The following is an 18,695-nucleotide window of genomic DNA, read 5'->3' on the forward strand; positions in this document are numbered from 1 at the left end:
AGACTGGCCTTATAAGTTGTTCTAATCATGCTTTATTGTCCACTAATCCACCACCATCATCGGGAAATACTATCATGAGCTCTTCATCCGTGATGCCGACCGAGGTCGCAAGGTTAGTGATCATCTGGTCTGTAATACTTTCTAATCTAGTTATTGTCTTAGGATGAAAATTTTAGGAGATTTTAGTTCCCATAAAACTACAAGGCTATCTTATATGTATCATGGACAAAATGTGCTAGAAATAAATAGTCTTAATGAACACGATTTTCACAATATGAACTAAGATTGTCTCAAATTCACATCAAAACTTGAACTATATTCTAATTACTCATGTTTCACGAAAACACATGTAATATTGCTGATAGGCTACAAATGAAATATTCGGAACATCATGCTCAAATATATTGTTTTTGGTAGCATACAACACGTGTTCAAACTTGCGGATTATCTTGGAATTTGTTTTGGTGATTTTTGAAGCTGCTGCGTGCTTTGACTGACGAGAGCATCTCAATGTTCTGTAAATGAAGATTTAAAAGATGCATATGTAATAGTAGTATATAAGACTGTCTCCAACAACTAATGCATCACAGCACCTAAACCCAAAACGCGCACTTGATAGTCACTTTATTATCGGAAGAAAACGAGGTCCAACTGAAGACACAAAGGATAGACCTGTTTTGGGTGGGTTGCAATGGGGAACACAAATATAAGTTACGTTGCATGCTTCTTCTCGCTCCACTTATGCTGCTTAAAATTGCTTTTGCCATGCTTCATTTGTTGTTGGAAAAGAGAACTTTTAGTTTTGTGACCTTTTGCCATAGGGTGACCCAAAACATTAAATGGGTCTCCTGTTTAGGTTTATGCTATTGGAGATAGTCTAACACGTGGATCGCGATGTACAATTCAAAATATAAAAGATTACTTTTGTTTTGTGATTTGTATGCATTGTGAATTTTTGTACATATGAGATGTGAATGTTCTACATTTGTGAGAGGATAGAATCAATAACTCATACAATTAAGTTTATGATTAGCACTATAAAATATATTTATTATGTAAATAAATAAAGAATTATATATTATTTAAATAAAGAACTTTGTCAATGTTTCCCTACCGTTAATGAACCATAGGGAAATCTATTTTACAAGTTGGATACAACACCGTGACCTTGCCCTCTCCTTCCTGGCCGCCGGCAAGCTCAAGATGAGAGGAAAAGATGCTGCAAGAGGAGGAGAAAGAAAAAGAAGAAGGCTGACAAGCAGGGTCCACTCGTAAGTGAGATAGAGTGACCTTAACAACATGGTTTTTGGCTTCTCTCATAGCTTTTTATGAAAATGAGAAAGACGTACTCCGTAAATCTTAACGAACTTAATTGTTTGTTTTATTTTTTTATTAATTTTATCTTTTTTTATTTTACTTTAGCATTAGCACAGTAGCACGGGCTACTAGTGCTGCTGCTGCCAACAAGTGCAAATCATCCCGATCCCTACATTACGAAATCAGGACCCAGCTCTGACCAGGGATTAGGCCACGTCACCAGGAAATTATTGGTCGATCCTGATCGGGGCGTTTAACCTCATGGCACTGGCAGAGCACATCCAGAGCCTTCGTCCCACCGCTATGAACCGCCGCCTCCCTCCGCGGTTCCGCCAGTCCTGGACACTAGCTAGGCAGGCCCGCTTGACTGCGTCGCCGCCGACGGCTCGCTGCCCCGCCGCCGGCCGATTCGAAGATGAGCCGCCAGCCGCCCAGGGACGCTCGGAGGAGCTGATGGGAGCTACATACGGCGCAGGGCTGCAGCTGTAGGGGGGCGGGAATTCGGAGAGGGCGCTGGCGCACCGAGTGCGTCTCCTGCTCGATCGCCGCCAGGCCGGCCGCTCGCTGGCCACCGTTTAATTTGGTACTCGCCAGCCGAAGTGCGTCGACCGCGCCTGGGTAATGCGGGAGTCTGATGCACCGTTAGGGTTAATTAGCAACTGATGCACCGTTAGGTTATCACGGGGAGGTAAGTTGGGCTGTTTACAATTCGTAGGTCGTATCCAAAATTCGTAGTACGGCCCGGATACGTACGTATATATCCGGTATAGTACATCAGCGGCGTATCGGTATCCAGAACGTATAGTATCTTCTGCTAAACAAAAAGAACGTGTGTAGTATCCGCGGACACGTCGAGATCCTGCAGGTACCATGTTAACCCACACATGGTTTATATATATGAAAAATTATAAAAATGAGATACGTCGAGAACTCGAGATCCTTAATTACCGTCCTCTCTCTTGGAGTTTGATTTGGTTATTGTACTATAATGAGTTTGATTTGGTTATTATACTATAATTAACTGTTTGTCTCACTGATGTGCACTGGCACTGTGCACATGGGTGGACGAGAGGATCATCAGCATGGCTGTCATCAATGCCAATGAGATGCCAGGGCATAAGATCAGCGTGGCTGTAATCAGCCAATCTGATTTTTTTTTAGATAATGGAAAATTCTGGCTTCAGTCCTCTTCAAAGGAAAGGGATCAGTCCAAAATTAAACAAATACATCCACTTTAAACGCTTACAGCAGTTATGCAAATTATTGTAAACAGAATATGCGAACAACTTCTGGCGTAGGATTCCAAGACTCAGGGCTCAGGCACGCCTCAAGCATCAATCATCCTTGAGCTATTAGCTATAATTTATAGAGACCGGAACCAGAACCATTCAACTCATGCGAAACAAAGGTTTCCCTGAACTATGGATCAAATGGATGATGATGATTTTTAATTCTGGTACCTCTGCAGCTCTACTCAACGGAGTACCAGGTAAAGTCTTCCACTGTAAACGAGGAGTCAGACAAGGAGATCCTTTATCGCCGCTCCTTTTTGTTCTTGCTGCAGATTTCTTACAAAGTATCCTCAATGCAGCAAAACATCAAAACTTAATTACCTTGCCCCTCAACCTACCACATGATCATGATTTCCCAATCCTTCAATACGCGGATGACACTCTAATTTTTATGGAAGCAGATGCCAGGCAGTTATTTTTCTTGAAAGCCATTCTGAACTCCTTTGCTGAATCAACAGGTCTGAAAGTAAATTATTCAAAATCAATGATGGTCCAATTAACGTTTCTGATGAACGGCTTGATATCTTAGCCCAGACTTTTGGATGTTCCAAGGGCTCGCTACCTTTTACATATCTTGGTCTACCTTTAAGCCTCACTAGACCATCAGTGGCAGATTACTGGCCCTTAGTCAGTAAGTGTGAAAGAAGATTGTCAAGTGTTTCATCCTTTCTTAATGAAGCTGGCCGGCTGCAGATCACAAATGCAGTGCTTACTGCCTTACCCACCTATGCCATGTGTACTTTTCTTCTACCTAAGACGGTAATCAAGCAAATTGATAAATTCAGAAAACACTGCTTGTGGAGAGGTTCGGACATGAACAGTAAAAAACCAGCAAAAGCTGCCTGGCCCCTTGTTTGTTTACCAAAAGATAGTGGAGGCCTAGGAGCTTTGAATCTTTATATCCAAAACGTTAGCCTCCTTCTGAAGCAACTCCATAAATTTTATAACAATCTGGATATCCCCTGGGTTCAGTTAATCTGGAATTGTTATTATCAGAATGGTGAGCTACCCCATCACAACAATAAAGGTTCTTTCTGGTGGAAGGATGTCCTCAAATCCATCACCTCATACAAAGGTATGGCCTCGGTCACAATATTGGATGGATACACTAGTTTCTTCTGGTCTGATATTTGGAATGGAAGATTATTTAGCTCACAATTCCCAGAATTGTTCTCCTTTGCAAAAGATAAGCACATCTCAGTTCAATCGTTCATCTCTATGCTGGCCATAGAAGAGCCTGATGAATTGTTCCATCTGCCCCTATCCACCCAAGCATATGGACAGTTTCAGCAGCTCAAGTCAATTATCGCTAATATCACACTTCAGGCTGGAAATGATGTTTGGTCCTACATTTGGAATTCCAACATCTTTACCTCAAGCAAAGCATATCTTAACCTAATAGGCACAAGACAGGTGCACTCAGCTTTTAAGTGGTTATGGAAATCAAGTTGTCAACCAAAACGAAAGTTTTTCTTTTGGCTACTGCTACAAGACAGATTGAGTACACGTGAAATTTTAAAACGGAGGAATATGGAGCTACAATGCTATGATTGTGTTCTTTGTCATCTGGACACTGAAGAAAGCCTGATGCACCTCTTCTTCTCATGCCCCTTTTCCATGAGCTGTTGGAACACTCTGGGCTTAGCTCCAATGATACTCGACGACCTCTTCCAGACCCTTTCAGCCTTCCGAATGCATCTGCAACAGCCTTTCTTCATGGAGATCATCATCAGTATGTGCTGGGCTATTTGGTCTGCAAGAAATGACAATAACTTTAGGGGTTTACAACACTCAATACCCTCCTGTAAAGCCTCGTTCAGAAGGGAACTAACTCAGATTAAGTTTAGAGTTAGAAATAATCTAAAAGCTCCTTTAACCCAATGGATAGAGCACTATGTGTAATCTTTATGATTTTTTTTCCTTTCTTTCTTTGTGTCCTGAGAGACACTCACAGAATGTAATGTACTGTCTCTGTTTTATCAATAAAATTCCAGTAGGGGGCTTTCCCCTCCTGATCTTTCAAAAAAAAGTATGTCCCTCTGAGTAGAACATGCAAAAACGTCTCGGGTGATATTTATTAAACACTGTATCATTCTTTGTTAGGCCAGTCTCAGTGGAGGTTTCACCAGGATGTCATGCACATTTATTAGAGCATCATGTCAGCAAAACTGCACTTTTTGCATGAAAAGAAGAGGAGAAAGAAGGAAGTAGTTTCACCATGGTGAAACTCCGCTGGCGTTGTTTCCCACGTGGTGAAACAGGATGAAATCCCCACTGAGGACTAAATCGTTTCACCATCTTGCATGTGATCCAATCATTTTACAGTAATTAAATGTTTTGCTTAGCCTAGGAAACATCAAGGTGAAACTCATGCATTGTGGAGGTTGTTTCATTGTTCGTTTCATTGATGCTCTGTCAGCAGATTTGTTTTGGAAACAGTGCATTGAAACGAGCCATTGAGACTGGCCTTAGCCAAATTGTTGAACAAAGAGCAGCACCCCCGATCAATAAGGCCAAATTATGGTTTTTGTCTCCTAAACTTCGACCAACTGCCAAAAAAGATGGTACAAATGTTGGGACGGCTTAATACCGAACACAACGTGGACCGCATGCCAAAAAAACGGGCATAATGACATTCAAAGAATAAATGCTGGATTGTTTCATTTTTATCACAAAAGCAGCAAACTCTACTACCATTCCAGTTCAGTGAAAATCACTTCCCCTAATAAATACCAGTACCACATGAAGATTTTTATCTTTAGAGAGGAACTTTTTATGAGATTTTATGCACAAAGTGTCAAAGTCAGTGGCCAATAGAACTGGTAAATTGGTGACAAATTAAAGTCATCAGTGACAATAAAATGGGTCAGTTGCCTCCTTTCAGTGTCAGCCAAAAAACAGCGGAACTTGTCAATATACTCAAGCTACTTCAGGTACTATAGAGTTCAAACATCTAACCCATTTGCATTGGTAAGCGCACACTACATAATAGCTAACTTGGCCTATTGTTAAGAGAGCATAGTTTGTAACATGTCCGATGACAAGTCCCCAAGCAGGGGGCAATGGGCAAGCCACGGCCCATGAGAGGGGCGCGTGCCCAGGCACGACGGCGTCGCCTCTATGTCTTCCTTCCCCCGGAAGAAATTAGAAGGAATAAATAGAAATAGAAAGTAAATTAATAGATTAGAGTTTGATTTGGTCATTGTACTGATGTGCACGGGCGGTATGCACATGCATGGGAAATTGGGAAGATCAGCATTGGCTGTCATTGTACTAATTAGCCGTTTGATAAGATCGCAAGGGAGAAGTACTCCCCCTGTCAGGGACAACAAAAAAATTGTTGTTCAGTTACAGGTAATAAGAGTTTTAATAATTTAATAAGGATACTGCAGGTAAGAGTTTTAATAAGGATTACATCATTGGCTACTACGTACGGGACACCTCTTCGGTAGTAGCCTGTACTTCCACACGGTCGGCCGCGCGGTTGCAGGCGGCATGCCATTGAACACAACATCATTTCGATGCTTCCATATCATCCAGCAAACAAGTTGCAAGAACAAGAAGGCGTCGGAGTGCTGGTCAGTAATCGTTGTTGGCCTTCTCATAGGCCTTGTTTAGTTCCAAAAAAATTTGCAAAATTTTTCAGATTCTCCGTCACATCGAATCTTTAGACACATGCATGAATTACTAAATATAGACAAAAATAAAAACTAATTACACAGTTTGGTCGGAATTGACGAGACAAATCTTTTGAGCCTAGTTAGTCTATGATTGGACAATATTTGTCAAATACAAACGAAAAAGCTACAGTGTCCATTTTGCAAAATATTTTGGAACTAAACAAGGCCATAGTCCAGATCGAGCGAACATGAGCATTCTCATATCCAAAGTAAGGATGGGATAGTCCTATACTCTCATATTTTTTTTCATTTAATTCATTTAGTACAATAAAAAAGAACTGTAAATACCGGTTTGGAGCGTCATCCCCATCTTTAATCCAAAACCAAGGCGAGCCCACACTTGGCAAAACGGGCATCGGAGGATTAGGTGGTCTGTAGATGGGGCAGGCATATGTGGGCCTTGTTTAGTTCCGAAAAGATTTCGGATTTCGGTACCGTAGCATTTTCGTTTTTATTTGATAAATATTATTCATTCATGTACTAACTAGGCTCAAAATATTCATCTCGTGATTTACAGTCAAACTGTGTGATAAGTTTTTGTTTTTGTCTATATTTAATGCTTCATGCATATGCCGTAAGATTCGATGTGACAGGGAATCTTGAAAACTTTTTGGATTTCGGAGTGAACTAAACAAGGCCATGGTCCTCCAAGATGCTCTTCTTCAAGTTCATCAGGCCGTGTTTAGTTCGTGAACCGAAAAATTTCGGAACACTGTAGCACTTTCGTTTGTTTGTGGTAATTATTGTTCAACCATGAACTAACTAGGCTTAAAAGATTCATCTCGTAAATTTCGACTAAACTGTGCAATTAGTTTTTATTTTTGTCTATATTTAGTACTCCATGCATGCGTCTAAAGATTCGATGTGATAGAAAATCTTGAAAAATTTTGGGTTTTTGGGTGGAAGTAAACGAGGCCTCATTCGCTCTTTGCACAAGAAGCAAACAGAAAAACTGTACTTTTGGAGGTGCACGATTGCACCACACGAACTTGTACAAGTCTGGCCTTGTTTAGATACATCCAAAAATCCAAAACTTTACAAGATTCCCCATCACATCGAATCTTACGACACATGCATGGAATATTAAATATAGATAAAAAAGATAACTAATTACACAGTTTACCTGTAAATCACGAGACGAATCTTTTAAGCCTAGTTGCTCTATAATTAGATAATGTTTGTCAAATAAAAACGAAAGTGCTACAGTGTCAAAATCTAAAAAGTTTTTGGATCTAAACAAGGCCCGCGGATTTGTTATGAAAATCTATGGGCTTGCATAAATGCGTATATAAGGCTAGTCTCAATGCATATTTCATGAGAGTGTCGTGCACATTAAATAAGGTGCTATATAAGTAAAATTGCTAATTTGGCAGAGTCATCATGCATGTTTCATGAGAGTGTCATGCACATTAAATAGGGTGTCACATAAGCAAAATTGTTGATTTGGCAGGGTCATTAAATGAAGGAGTTTCATCCCCATGAAACTCATGTCGCTCGATTACCTAGTTTATAGTCTTGGTAACTGTGCTATGAGACTATGCATTGAGATTGGTCTAAATGAAGGAGTTTCATCAGATGAGAGGGGAGTTTCATCCCCATGAAACTCATATGGCTTGGTTACCTAGTGGTAACTGTACCATGAAACTATGCATTGAGACTGACCTAAATTTACATAAGATTTATGGGTTCACATTAAAAGCCGATCCTAGAGTTAGAATCTCACATTTACATTATAAAATTTTAACTAAAATATATTGCAGATGATTTAATGCAACAAGGAACTACTTCTTACCAATTAACATGGGGGTCCCATATCTAAGCCGGACCATAGAAATAAAAGCTCCCGTTCGTGCCATAAAATTTAATTGAATTGACTGTAATTTCTTAAATAGAACTCAAATGTCATGAAGATAAATCTGTGCAAGTTAGCACAACAAGCATATGGAAAGCTAGATCTCAGAAATAAAAGCGCATGTTCATGCCTTAAAATTTTATCAAAATTGATTGAAATTTATTAAATATGATTTAAAATGTCAAGAAGTTAATCTATGTAAAAGCAAGGAACCCAATCTCCATGTAAAATCTACATGTGAGACTCACATCAAAAGCTAGCTGAACCCATTTCAAATCAAATATATGTAAAAAGAACCCAATCTCCATCCATCCAACTCAATTTTGTATTAAACCCAACCCAACCCGCTAAGTAAATCAACTTATTCCTATTCATTCAATATGTACCCATTTATCCTTAAAAAAAGGACGAGGATAACCCAGTCGTGCACGGGGCGTAGTGTGCGACCCCACACATATGACTCAGACACGCAGCTGTCCCAGCCTCGTCACAACTTAGACACAGCCAGACTCATTTTCAACGGAAAAGTAAAATATTTTCTTTAAAAAGCTATAACTTTTGAATATCGCATCCAGTTTTAATTTAGTTTACACATATATGTTCTTCGTGACGAGACAAACAAAACTAGACCGTGCTGCATATGTTTCGAAGAATTTTATTTTAGTAGCAATTTATGTCTAATATATGCTAGGAGATTTATCAAAAAGTTACTACCTTTGAATACTAAAGTTGCTACTCAAAAAAATATACAAGTTATTACAATAGTATACACAAAGCTAGGGGAAAAATCAAAAGGAGTTAATACTATGTAATACTAAAGTTGCTACTCCAAAAATATATTAAAGTTGTTACATAGTATACACATTAATTATAATAACAAGACCTCCACTTGACTATGTTTCGAAGCAATTTTAATTTAATACCAATATATGTGTAAAAATATACTAGGAGATCTATAAAACAAGATGCTATCATATACTCCCTCTATCTATTTATCGGAGTCATTTTAGGGCATGCGCAGTGACAAAAGGAGAAATTAATTCGGCTAGTAAAAGGAGTTGCATGCAAACGGTTGAATTAATTAGACCAGTGAGAGAAGCCGCATGTGCTTGGTAAAAGGTGAAAATAATAGTCCCTAGCTTATATGACTCAGTTTTGAAGAATTTTTTTCGATAAGATGACTCTGATAAATGGATGGAGAGGGTAATATTAAACTTGCTACTCAAAAATAAACTAATTTTTTTATGGTCGACTGTTATTATGGGAATATGATAAATTTATTATATAGTATTTATATTGATATAAAGGTACTAACACGCAAAAGAGAGTAACGGACCAAAATAAGACAAACTGCAACCTAGAGGGACAAACTATTAATAAATATTATATAAACTGCCAATTAGAGGGATAAGTTCTTATAAAACACATTAGAAAAGCCAGGAACATCTGATTTGCTGCCAATTGAGGGCATTTCTTAAAAAAAAAAGAGGGTAGCAAAATAAAACACTTGCCGCCAACTGGGGGCATTTTTTAAAAAATGAGGCTAGCAATATAAAACAAGACAAACTGCAACCTTGGGGCAAGTTATTAGAACAAACGTAGCATATATAAGGCCTTGTTTAGATGCACCCAAAAACTCAAAACTTTACAAGATTCTCTATCACATCGAATCTTGCGGCACATGCATGAAACATTAAATATAGATAAAAAAAGATAACCAATTGCACAGTTTATCTGTAAATCACAAGACAGATCTTTTAAGCCTAGTTACTTCATGATTGGACAATGTTTGTCAAATAAAAATGAAAGTGCTACAGTATCAAAATCCAAAAAGTTTTTAGATCTAAACAAGGCATAAGCTGCCAACTAGAGGGATAAGATATTATAAATCCACTATATAAGCCGAAAAACATGACTAGCTAAAATTTAAGGGGCATTTATTACAAAGAAAAGAGTAGCACCCAAAATAAGATAAGCCCGAGAGGCAAAGTATTAGAAGAAGCATTGCATAATAAGGTATCAATTTAGAGGATAAGTTATTATAATAATATGTAGGATTTAGGAATGCATTTGAATCTAAAGGAGATTGAAAACTGAAACTAAAAACATATTAAAAAATAATAAGACTGAAAACTAAAACAAAAAAGTGAGAAAAAACTTTAATGCAAACTGAATCTGGGGAGTGAATTCTTTTGTGGTAACTTATGTACGTAATGGCTAGTGACATAGCTCAACTTCACTAATAATAAGCTGTTTTTTAAAAAATAGTTTTATGAGCAATTTTATAGGTGAAGTTGAGCTATTTTGGAAAAAGTGTTTAGTAAAATAGCTTCACCAACTACTTTATACATAGATGAGAGAGAGAAATGAGGAAGAGGGCTACAATAAGCTACTTTTTCAGCTTTCTCCTAACTTATGTCTTTGTGAGAGAAGAAAAACAGTTTCACCTATGAAGCTGTTTTAAAAATAAGTGTTTGGCAAAAAAAAAGAAGCTGTTGTGAGTTATACCAAACAGATCTTATATACTTATACGTGAGACAACTAATATACGTGAAAGACATTCGGACCTAAAAGGGAGACAAGTGAGACAAGTGTCTCAAATGGTTTCAATGCTACTCCTCTCAAAAAGGGATGTGGCCCAACTATGTATTACTTATGTATGTCTCACGGAACGACCCTTCTTGGCTATAAAAGTTTGTAGCTATCCAATTTCTCTAATACTTTTTTGAGCATTGATGCCCTCAGTGAAATAATTCTTGTATTGCTGACAGTGGTCGTCAATTGCTTGAATTTTAAAATCTGACCTCTACAAAATGCAGAGATGGGAATGATGCGAAGGCATTAGAGAGGTTCAGGTGAATTTTGGGATCAAAACCAGAGAGTAATGAGCCTTACATTGCCAGCTACAATGTTACAACTCAGAGTCCGAATATGAGTATTTCTTTGTGCACATACAAGCTAACCTTTGTGCCTCTAGGATGCCCTGAGCGCAGGATAATGTGCTTAGATACAACAGTTAGTTGGATCCTTACAAGATATATATATATATATATGTAACTGATTTTGGTTTGCTTACTTTTTATCTTGACCGTGCCACGAGGTACGTTAAGAGGAGGTAGAGTTTTTTAAAAATTACATCAACGGTAATCCAAGGGTTACCACACTTGAAGAATTTGTAGAGAAGAAATAACCTTCGCGTCTTTTTAGTTGATAAAAACAAAACAGTAATATCATTCTAATTAATTACAGAAACCTAATGCAGCTAGGCACATACAGTCATGTGCAGGAGATGGACTGCTTTGGCTTTCTCAGCTAGATTTGCATGTATCTTCTTCTGTGCTCTGCCTATACAACCTGCTGAAATTCTAGCCAATCCACGCATTATAAACTGAATTTAATCGATTTCAAGTGATCATGTCAAGATCTCATTCTTAACTCGACACACAGTACACACGTTTGTGTTGTTCAATCAAAAAAAAGTACACACGTTTGTGTTATACCCTACGAAGAACAATAATCTATATATCTACGTCCAATGCAAAGTCTTTAAAACTCACGCCTGCACGTCCTACCCGATTCAATATGAAGACCAAAACAACATGTTTGCATCTAATACAAAGTTCTCATAGTTCATACGTTCATGTCCAGTTAAGGTTAAACCATATAGAAACATCTATATACTATCATGACAGCATCTACCACAAACGTATCTAATCAACACATCAGAAACACAAACACGTCAACCTATCAACCTATGACATTACATTAACCACTTTGCAATGCCAAGTTTGACACGTAAGGCCTTTTTTACACATATGTCACCGGCCGTCTCACTAGAAAGAAACATTGGTTATCAACTGTACTTTTTCTTCCAGCCAGTAATATTTTTCTCTCACAATAAATTAGCCAACAGTCATTTCAATCATGACTTTTCAGACCAGCGAACAAGTCTGTCAACATTCTATTTTAAGGAAAAATATGCAAAATTGAAAAGAATTGAACATCATCACAAAGTGATTATACAATGTCATGCGCCCAAAACTACAATCAGTTAATGAGAAATTAAAATAATCAATGACATAAATTTAACTAGACAATTCGACCTCTGTTCCTGCTACCGTCCTACTCCAGCGTCTCTTGCCTCGACGATGAGTTCCCGCAGCGCCCGGCGAGACTCGTCGACATGGCGTCGCGTGACGAATGGGTGTGCGAGCAGCTGCGCCACCGTGGCGCGCCGCCTCGGGTCCTTCTGCAGGCACGCTGCCACGAACCCGCGAAGCTCAGGCGATGCCGACGCCGCCGCACGCTCTGGCGCAGACGGCGGCTCCCCGTCGCAGATCGCCTGCCTCAGCTTCTCGAACGACGGCCTCACCCCACCTGGGGGCAGAAAAGGGCACCGCCCCAAGAAGAGCTCCAGGACCGTGACGCCGAAGGCCCAGACGTCGGCGGCGATGGCGCCGCGCGGCTCGGCGTGGGCATCAGGCTCGAACCGCTCGGGGCTCAAGTACATGGGGGAGCCAACGGCGACGGAGACCTTGCGGCGCGCGTCGGTGCGGCCGAATAGGATCCTGGACACGCTGAAATCGCCGATCTTGATGTCGCCCCGGCAGTTGGCGAGAAGGTTGTCAGGCCTCAAGTCGAGGTGCGCGACGCCGCGGGAGTGGACGTGCGCGGCCACCTCGGCGAGGGCGCATTCGGGGATCCCGCGCCCTCCCCGGCGGCCAACGATGCCGGCGAGCGTCCCGGCGTCCATGAGCTCGAGCACGTAGGCGGGCTCGCCGCCGGCGCCGCTGAGAACCGCGTGGCAGCGCACGACGTGCGGCGACCCGGCAGATCGGCGGAGCGCCTCGGCTTCCTCGTCCGCAGCTCTGCTGGGGCGGGCGTAGTGGGCCGTCTTGAGCGCGAACTCGGTGCCGGTGCCACGGTGGCGCACCTTGGTGACCACTCCGCAGGCGCCCTCGCCGAGGTGGCAGACCTGCTCCAGGTCCGACAGCCGCAGGTCCAGGTCGTCCGCGGGCAGCGCCAGCGCCTGCTTCATCAGCTCGTGGGGAGCGGCAGCGGCAGGGATCCGGTGGAAGAACTGGTGCGGCGCGACGGGCAACGCCGGGCAAGTCATCGGGCGCCGGGAGGAGACGGCAGCGCCAGCGCCGCTGCTCTCCAGCGGGACGTCCGCCGCCGCCACAACCATGCCTGAGGTTTTCAATCCCAATGCTGCGTAGTACTATAAGGTACGGTGAGAAAGTGCGGGAGGCCTGGATTTATAGCGCGAGTCGGAATCGGGGCAGGACTCACCGTGACCGAATTGGCGGCAAGTCTTGAGCCCCCAGCTGGCTGAATTGCGGACAGCAGGGAGGTCCTACGAGTCACCCAGTAGGACAAGCGTGACTTGAAGTAGCAACCAAGTAAAAAGGAATGGAGAGGTACGATCAGTCAAACGTACTGACTCTACCGTATAATACAGTGTATTCTAGTATTTAATATATATATATATATATTCTTAAATATAATGTATTTTAAAGGACAAAAATCAATTTTATATTAATTATTATCAATTTATAAATCAATCACATTAATAATAACATCTGATTAAAAATAAAATAAGAATACACATGCGTCCTAAAATTCCTAAATTTCCTGTAATGGCAGTGACTCGTTTCGGTCCAACTAAGGTCTTGTTTAGATCCAAAAACTTTTTGAATTTTGACACTGTAGCACTTTCGTTTTTATTTGACAAACATTGTCCAATCATAGAGTAACTAGGCTTAAAAGTTTCGTCTCGTGATTTACAGGTAAACTGTGCAATTAGTTATTTTTTTATCTATATTTAATATTCTATGCATGTGCCACAAGATTCGATGTGATGGGGAATCTTGTAAAGTTTTGGGTTTTTTGTGCATCTAAACAAGGCCTTAGTTCCCCAAAAAATTGTCATCGAATCTTTAGACGTATGCATGGAGTATTAAATATAGACGAAAATAAAAAATAATTGCACAGTTTGGTCGGAATTGACGAGACGAATCTTTTGAGCCTAGTTAGTCTATGATTGGACAATATTTATCAAATACAAACGAAAGTGCTACAGTGTCGATTTTTCAAAAAAATTTGAAACTAAACAAGACCTAACTATTAAAAAGCCAGCTAATAATAGCTTAGTGAAAGGGGGAGATGACTAGAGTTTAAGCTAACTCAACAAACGCCCACGCACGGGGTAACACAAGACTAGCTGAAGTCCCCTATCTTAGGGTTTTGTCTCCTCTGGCGACGGTGCCGGAGTCAAACAAATCTCACGTCGAGATCGACGTGATCCTGAAAACAAATCCCAGCGATCGGCTCATCCCTACGTGTCCGTGGAGGAGGAGACGCGAATAGCATGGAGGAAAGAGAGGCGATGGAGAAGGGGAAGGGAATAGAGAAGGAAGACGTAGATGGCATGGCGGGACTGGGGAAACATCTAGAGGGCATGAAGCTACAAGGGGAAGAGGAAGACGATCTTGATTTCTCAGAAGAATATGAGGAGCTTTGAGGGAAGTACGCTGGCTAGCCCTATTTAGGGTTCATACAACAAAACCGTTCAGTCATGCGGCGTTGTTCAGCGCGCTGAGGAACGCGTGGGCTGCAGCGAAGGAGGTAACGTTCAAAGCACTGGAACCTAATCTGTTCGTGGTCCAGCTACACTGTCTTGGGGACTGGACGAGGGCGATGGATGGAAGACCATGGCTGTTCAGAGGGGCGGCAATAGTCATGGAGGAATATGATGGTTTCTCCAATGTGAAGGCTTATAAACTGGATAAGATCCCGATCTAGGCGAGAATCCAAGGAGTGCCGGAGGGTTTGATGAAGAAGAAAAAGCTAGCAGAGAAAGTAGCAGCGAAGGTGGGGGAAATTATTGCAGTGCTAGTGAATGAGGGGAAAATAAACTCGACGCCGTTCTTGCGGGCTAGAGTGTGGCTATACCTGAAAAAGCCGCTAGTGAGAGTAGTTCCGATTACTATAAAGGAGAGGATGATGTGCCTGGTCCAATATGAGAAATTGCCAAGATTTTGTTTCTTCTGTGGAATTTTGGGACATGATGTCTCTGAATGTGGAGATGGAATCCATCCGAAGGAAAGCTGTGATTGGGGTGACTGGCTGAGAGTGCCGTTTATGGCATTTGCTGGGACGAGGGAAGAGCAAGGAGGAAGAGGTAGGGGCAGAGGGAGAGGAAGAGGAAGAGGGGGTGGGCGTGGAAGATGGAGGATGAGGCTTTTGATATGGAAGTCTCAGAGAACGAAGATTCAGAAGACAATGACAAGCAGTTAAGGAAGGGGGAAGAATTGGTTGCAGAGAACTCAGGACGTGTTGCCATGCAGGTCAACTTGCTGGAGCAACCACCCCAGAAGAATACTACAATAAGCCCCTTGGCAGCACAAGAAAAGAAGAGGCCAAGAAGGACTGAACGTGGTGAGGAGGAGGAAAAAGAAAACCCTAATGCAAGATCGGCGCTCTCCTTCGAGGAGAGTGGCTGGGCACAATGAAAATCCTAGCATGGAACTGCAGGGGGCTCTCGAGCTCTCGTGCAGTTCGTTCGCTTCTGGATGTCCAGAAGAAGGTGAGGCCAGATGTGTGTTTTCTGTCTGAGACACATCTGGATAAAGCAAAGGCAGAAAAGGTGAGAAGGCGAGCAGGATTTGACAAAATGATCGTTCATGAAAGCAATGGGCGAAGTGGGGGCTTGCTGCTAATGTGGAGGGAGGAGGTTAAGATTCGTATGAAGGGAATTATACATAACTATATTGATGTGCTTATTGAGGATGATGGAGGATGGAGGTTTACAGGAATCTATGGTGAGCCAGAATGGAACCAGAAAGGGAGAACTTTTGATGCAATTCGGTCGATTAAAGGGGACATGTCGGTTCCATGGCTACTTATGGGGGATTTTAATGAGATCCTATATAACTCTGAAAAAGAGGGAGGTAGACCAAGAACACAAAGGCAGATGCAGGCCTTTCATGATGTACTGTCCGATTGTGAACTGAATGATATGGGCTTCACTAGACTGGAGACCTATACACATGGCGAAGGGGTCAGATCAGAGAAAGACTGGACAGAGCAGTCGCTAACACTCTTTGGTCAAGTCTGTTTCCCTATTCAACAGTGATAAATAGTGAAATGACGCGATCCGATCACCGGCCCATTGTGATGGATACACAATATCTAGCGTCGGTCCAAGGAGGGAGAAGTACAAAACGTTTTGAAGCACGTTGGCTGCAAGAGGATACAGTAGAAGAAATGATTAAGGCAGCTTGGGCAAGAGCACGGGTTAGAGGGGAGGCTCCGACCCTTTCAGAGAAAGTGAGGGATGTTCATGAAGAATTGCATAAATGGGATAGGGAAGTGTTGAAAAAGCCTGAGAAGAGAATTTCTGAACTTAAGCGTGATCTTGAAAGATTAAGAAGGGGACCGATGACTGAGGCCAATGCTGAGTCTTAGAAGGAGATCATGGTTCGCCTTGAAATTATGCTGGAACAGGAAGAGATCTACTGGATCCAAAGAGCCAAGGTGAATTGGCTCAAAAAGGGAGACAGGAATACTAGCTTTTTTCATAACTATGCTACACGCAGAAGGAAGAAGAATTCTATTAAGGGGCTGGTTGATCACAATGGGATGATGCAGGAGGATGGGAGTTCAATGTGTAATATTGTGCAACAATATTTTGAGAACTTATTCTCTTCAGAAGTGGGCGACCTAGATCAAGGCATCCTCGCAGATGTGCAACGTAAAGTTACACCAGATATGAATGTTGGATTAACAGCCCAGTTTTCAAGCGATGAAGTAAAGAAAGCACTCTTCCAAATAGGTGACCTCAAAGCACCAGGGCCTGACGGCATGCATGCAGTGTTTTACAAGAGGTTTTGGGAGCTGTTGGGGATGATCTAGTAAAGGAAGTGTTGGAAGCTGTGAATTCACAGAAAATACCAGATGGGTGGAACGATACTACAATAGTCCTAATACCCAAGGTAACTAACCCTACACTGGTTTCCCAATTCAGACCTATCAGTTTGTGCAATGTGGTGTACAAAGTCATATAAAAAATGCTTGCAAATAGGCTGAGAACTATTTTGCCGGATGTTATTAGTGACAATCAGAGTGCGTTTGTGCCGGGCAGACTCATTACTGATAATATTCTGTTGGCCTATGAGAGCATTCATTCCATAAAAAAGAAGAGGGGAAAGATGGGTCTATGTGCAGTAAAACTTGATATGCATAAGGCTTATGATAGAGTGGAATGGATTTATCTGGAAAAGATAATGATAAAGATGGGTTTTCATAGACAATGGGTGGATTTGATCATGGCCTGTGTCAAGTCTGTGAAATACAAGGTCAGAGTAAATTCAATGGAGACTGAATTTTTTGCCCCGACAAGAGGATTAAGGCAGGGGGATCCCCTATCACCATACCTTTTTCTCTTGGTGGCGGAGGGTTTATCAAGTCTACTGAATGGAGCTGAAAATAGAGGCGAGATGCAGGGAGTACGAGTCTGCAGGGATGCTCCACCCGTGTCCCATCTGTTATTTGCTGATGACTCCCTAATCTTAATGTAGGCAAACAAGGAAAATGCAGATAACCTGAAGAGTATACTGGATCGCTATTGTTCAAACTCGGGGCAGAAGGTTAGCGAGGAGAAGTGCAGTATCTTTTTCAGTGGAAATACAGAGGTAGCAGTTAAGGAGGAAGTATGCGGAGCTCTGAATGTCATGACTGAATCTCTAAATGATAAATATCTTGGACTACCAGCTTTGGTAGGGATAGATAGAAGTGATTGTTTTCAACACTTGATTGACAGAGTGAGGGCTAAAACAACAGGGTGGAAGGAGAAACTACTCAGTATGGGGGGAAGGAAATTCTGATAAAATCAATTGCTCAGGCCGTGCCTGTTTTTGCGATGATGGTGTTCAAAATCCCGAAAAACATATGCAAAGGGATGGGAGACGCCATATCTCGATTCTGGTGGGGTGATGACGATGATCATAAAAGAATTCATTGGAAAGCGTGGTGGAAATTATGCATTCCAAAGAAGAGAGGAGGTATGGGTTTTAGAGATCTGGAGAGTTTTAACCGAGCACTCCTAGCTAAACAAGTCTGGAGGCTGTTGCTTGAACCGAATTCTTTATGTGCGAGAGTGTTAAGAGCTAGATACTACCCTGATGGAAAGTTATTGAATGCAAAACAAAAAAGTGGCAGCTCTTATACTTGGCAGAGCATCCTGTCGGGGCTGGAGTGCTTTAAAAAAGGCTATATCTAGAGAGTTGGTGATGGATCACAAATAAATATTTGGGAGGACAATTGGATTCCAGCAAGTCACAACCTTAAAGTGTTAACACCAAGAGGGCGTAACTTACTGACCACAGTCAATGAACTTATTAATCCCATCACGGGGCTGTGGGATGAAGATCTGATAAAGGCTTTGTTTTGGTCAGTTGATGCAAATAGGATTCTGCAGATCCCTCTGAGGCCAGGAAGAGAGGATGTAGTGGCTTGGCATCATAACACTAATGGATTTTTCTCAGTTGGATC

At 41.7% G+C, this 18,695-nt stretch overlaps 1 protein-coding gene across 1 annotated transcript; it reads right to left on the bottom strand.

Annotated features, from left to right (window-relative positions):
* Positions 12,256 to 13,329, bottom strand: LOC8085608 (mitogen-activated protein kinase kinase 9). Its single transcript, XM_002458089.1, has one exon. The coding sequence runs from the start codon at positions 13,327 to 13,329 to the stop codon at positions 12,256 to 12,258; it is 1,074 nt and encodes a 357-aa protein (XP_002458134.1).

The sequence above is a fragment of the Sorghum bicolor genome, chromosome 3, assembly GCF_000003195.3.
Source record: "Sorghum bicolor cultivar BTx623 chromosome 3, Sorghum_bicolor_NCBIv3, whole genome shotgun sequence".
Taxonomy (NCBI): domain Eukaryota; kingdom Viridiplantae; phylum Streptophyta; class Magnoliopsida; order Poales; family Poaceae; genus Sorghum; species Sorghum bicolor.

Excerpts from the sequence above, each read along its gene's own strand:
- LOC8085608 (XM_002458089.1), bottom strand. The coding sequence starts at position 13,329 with ATGGTTGTGGCGGCGGCGGACGTCCCGCTGGAGAGCAGCGGCGCTGGC.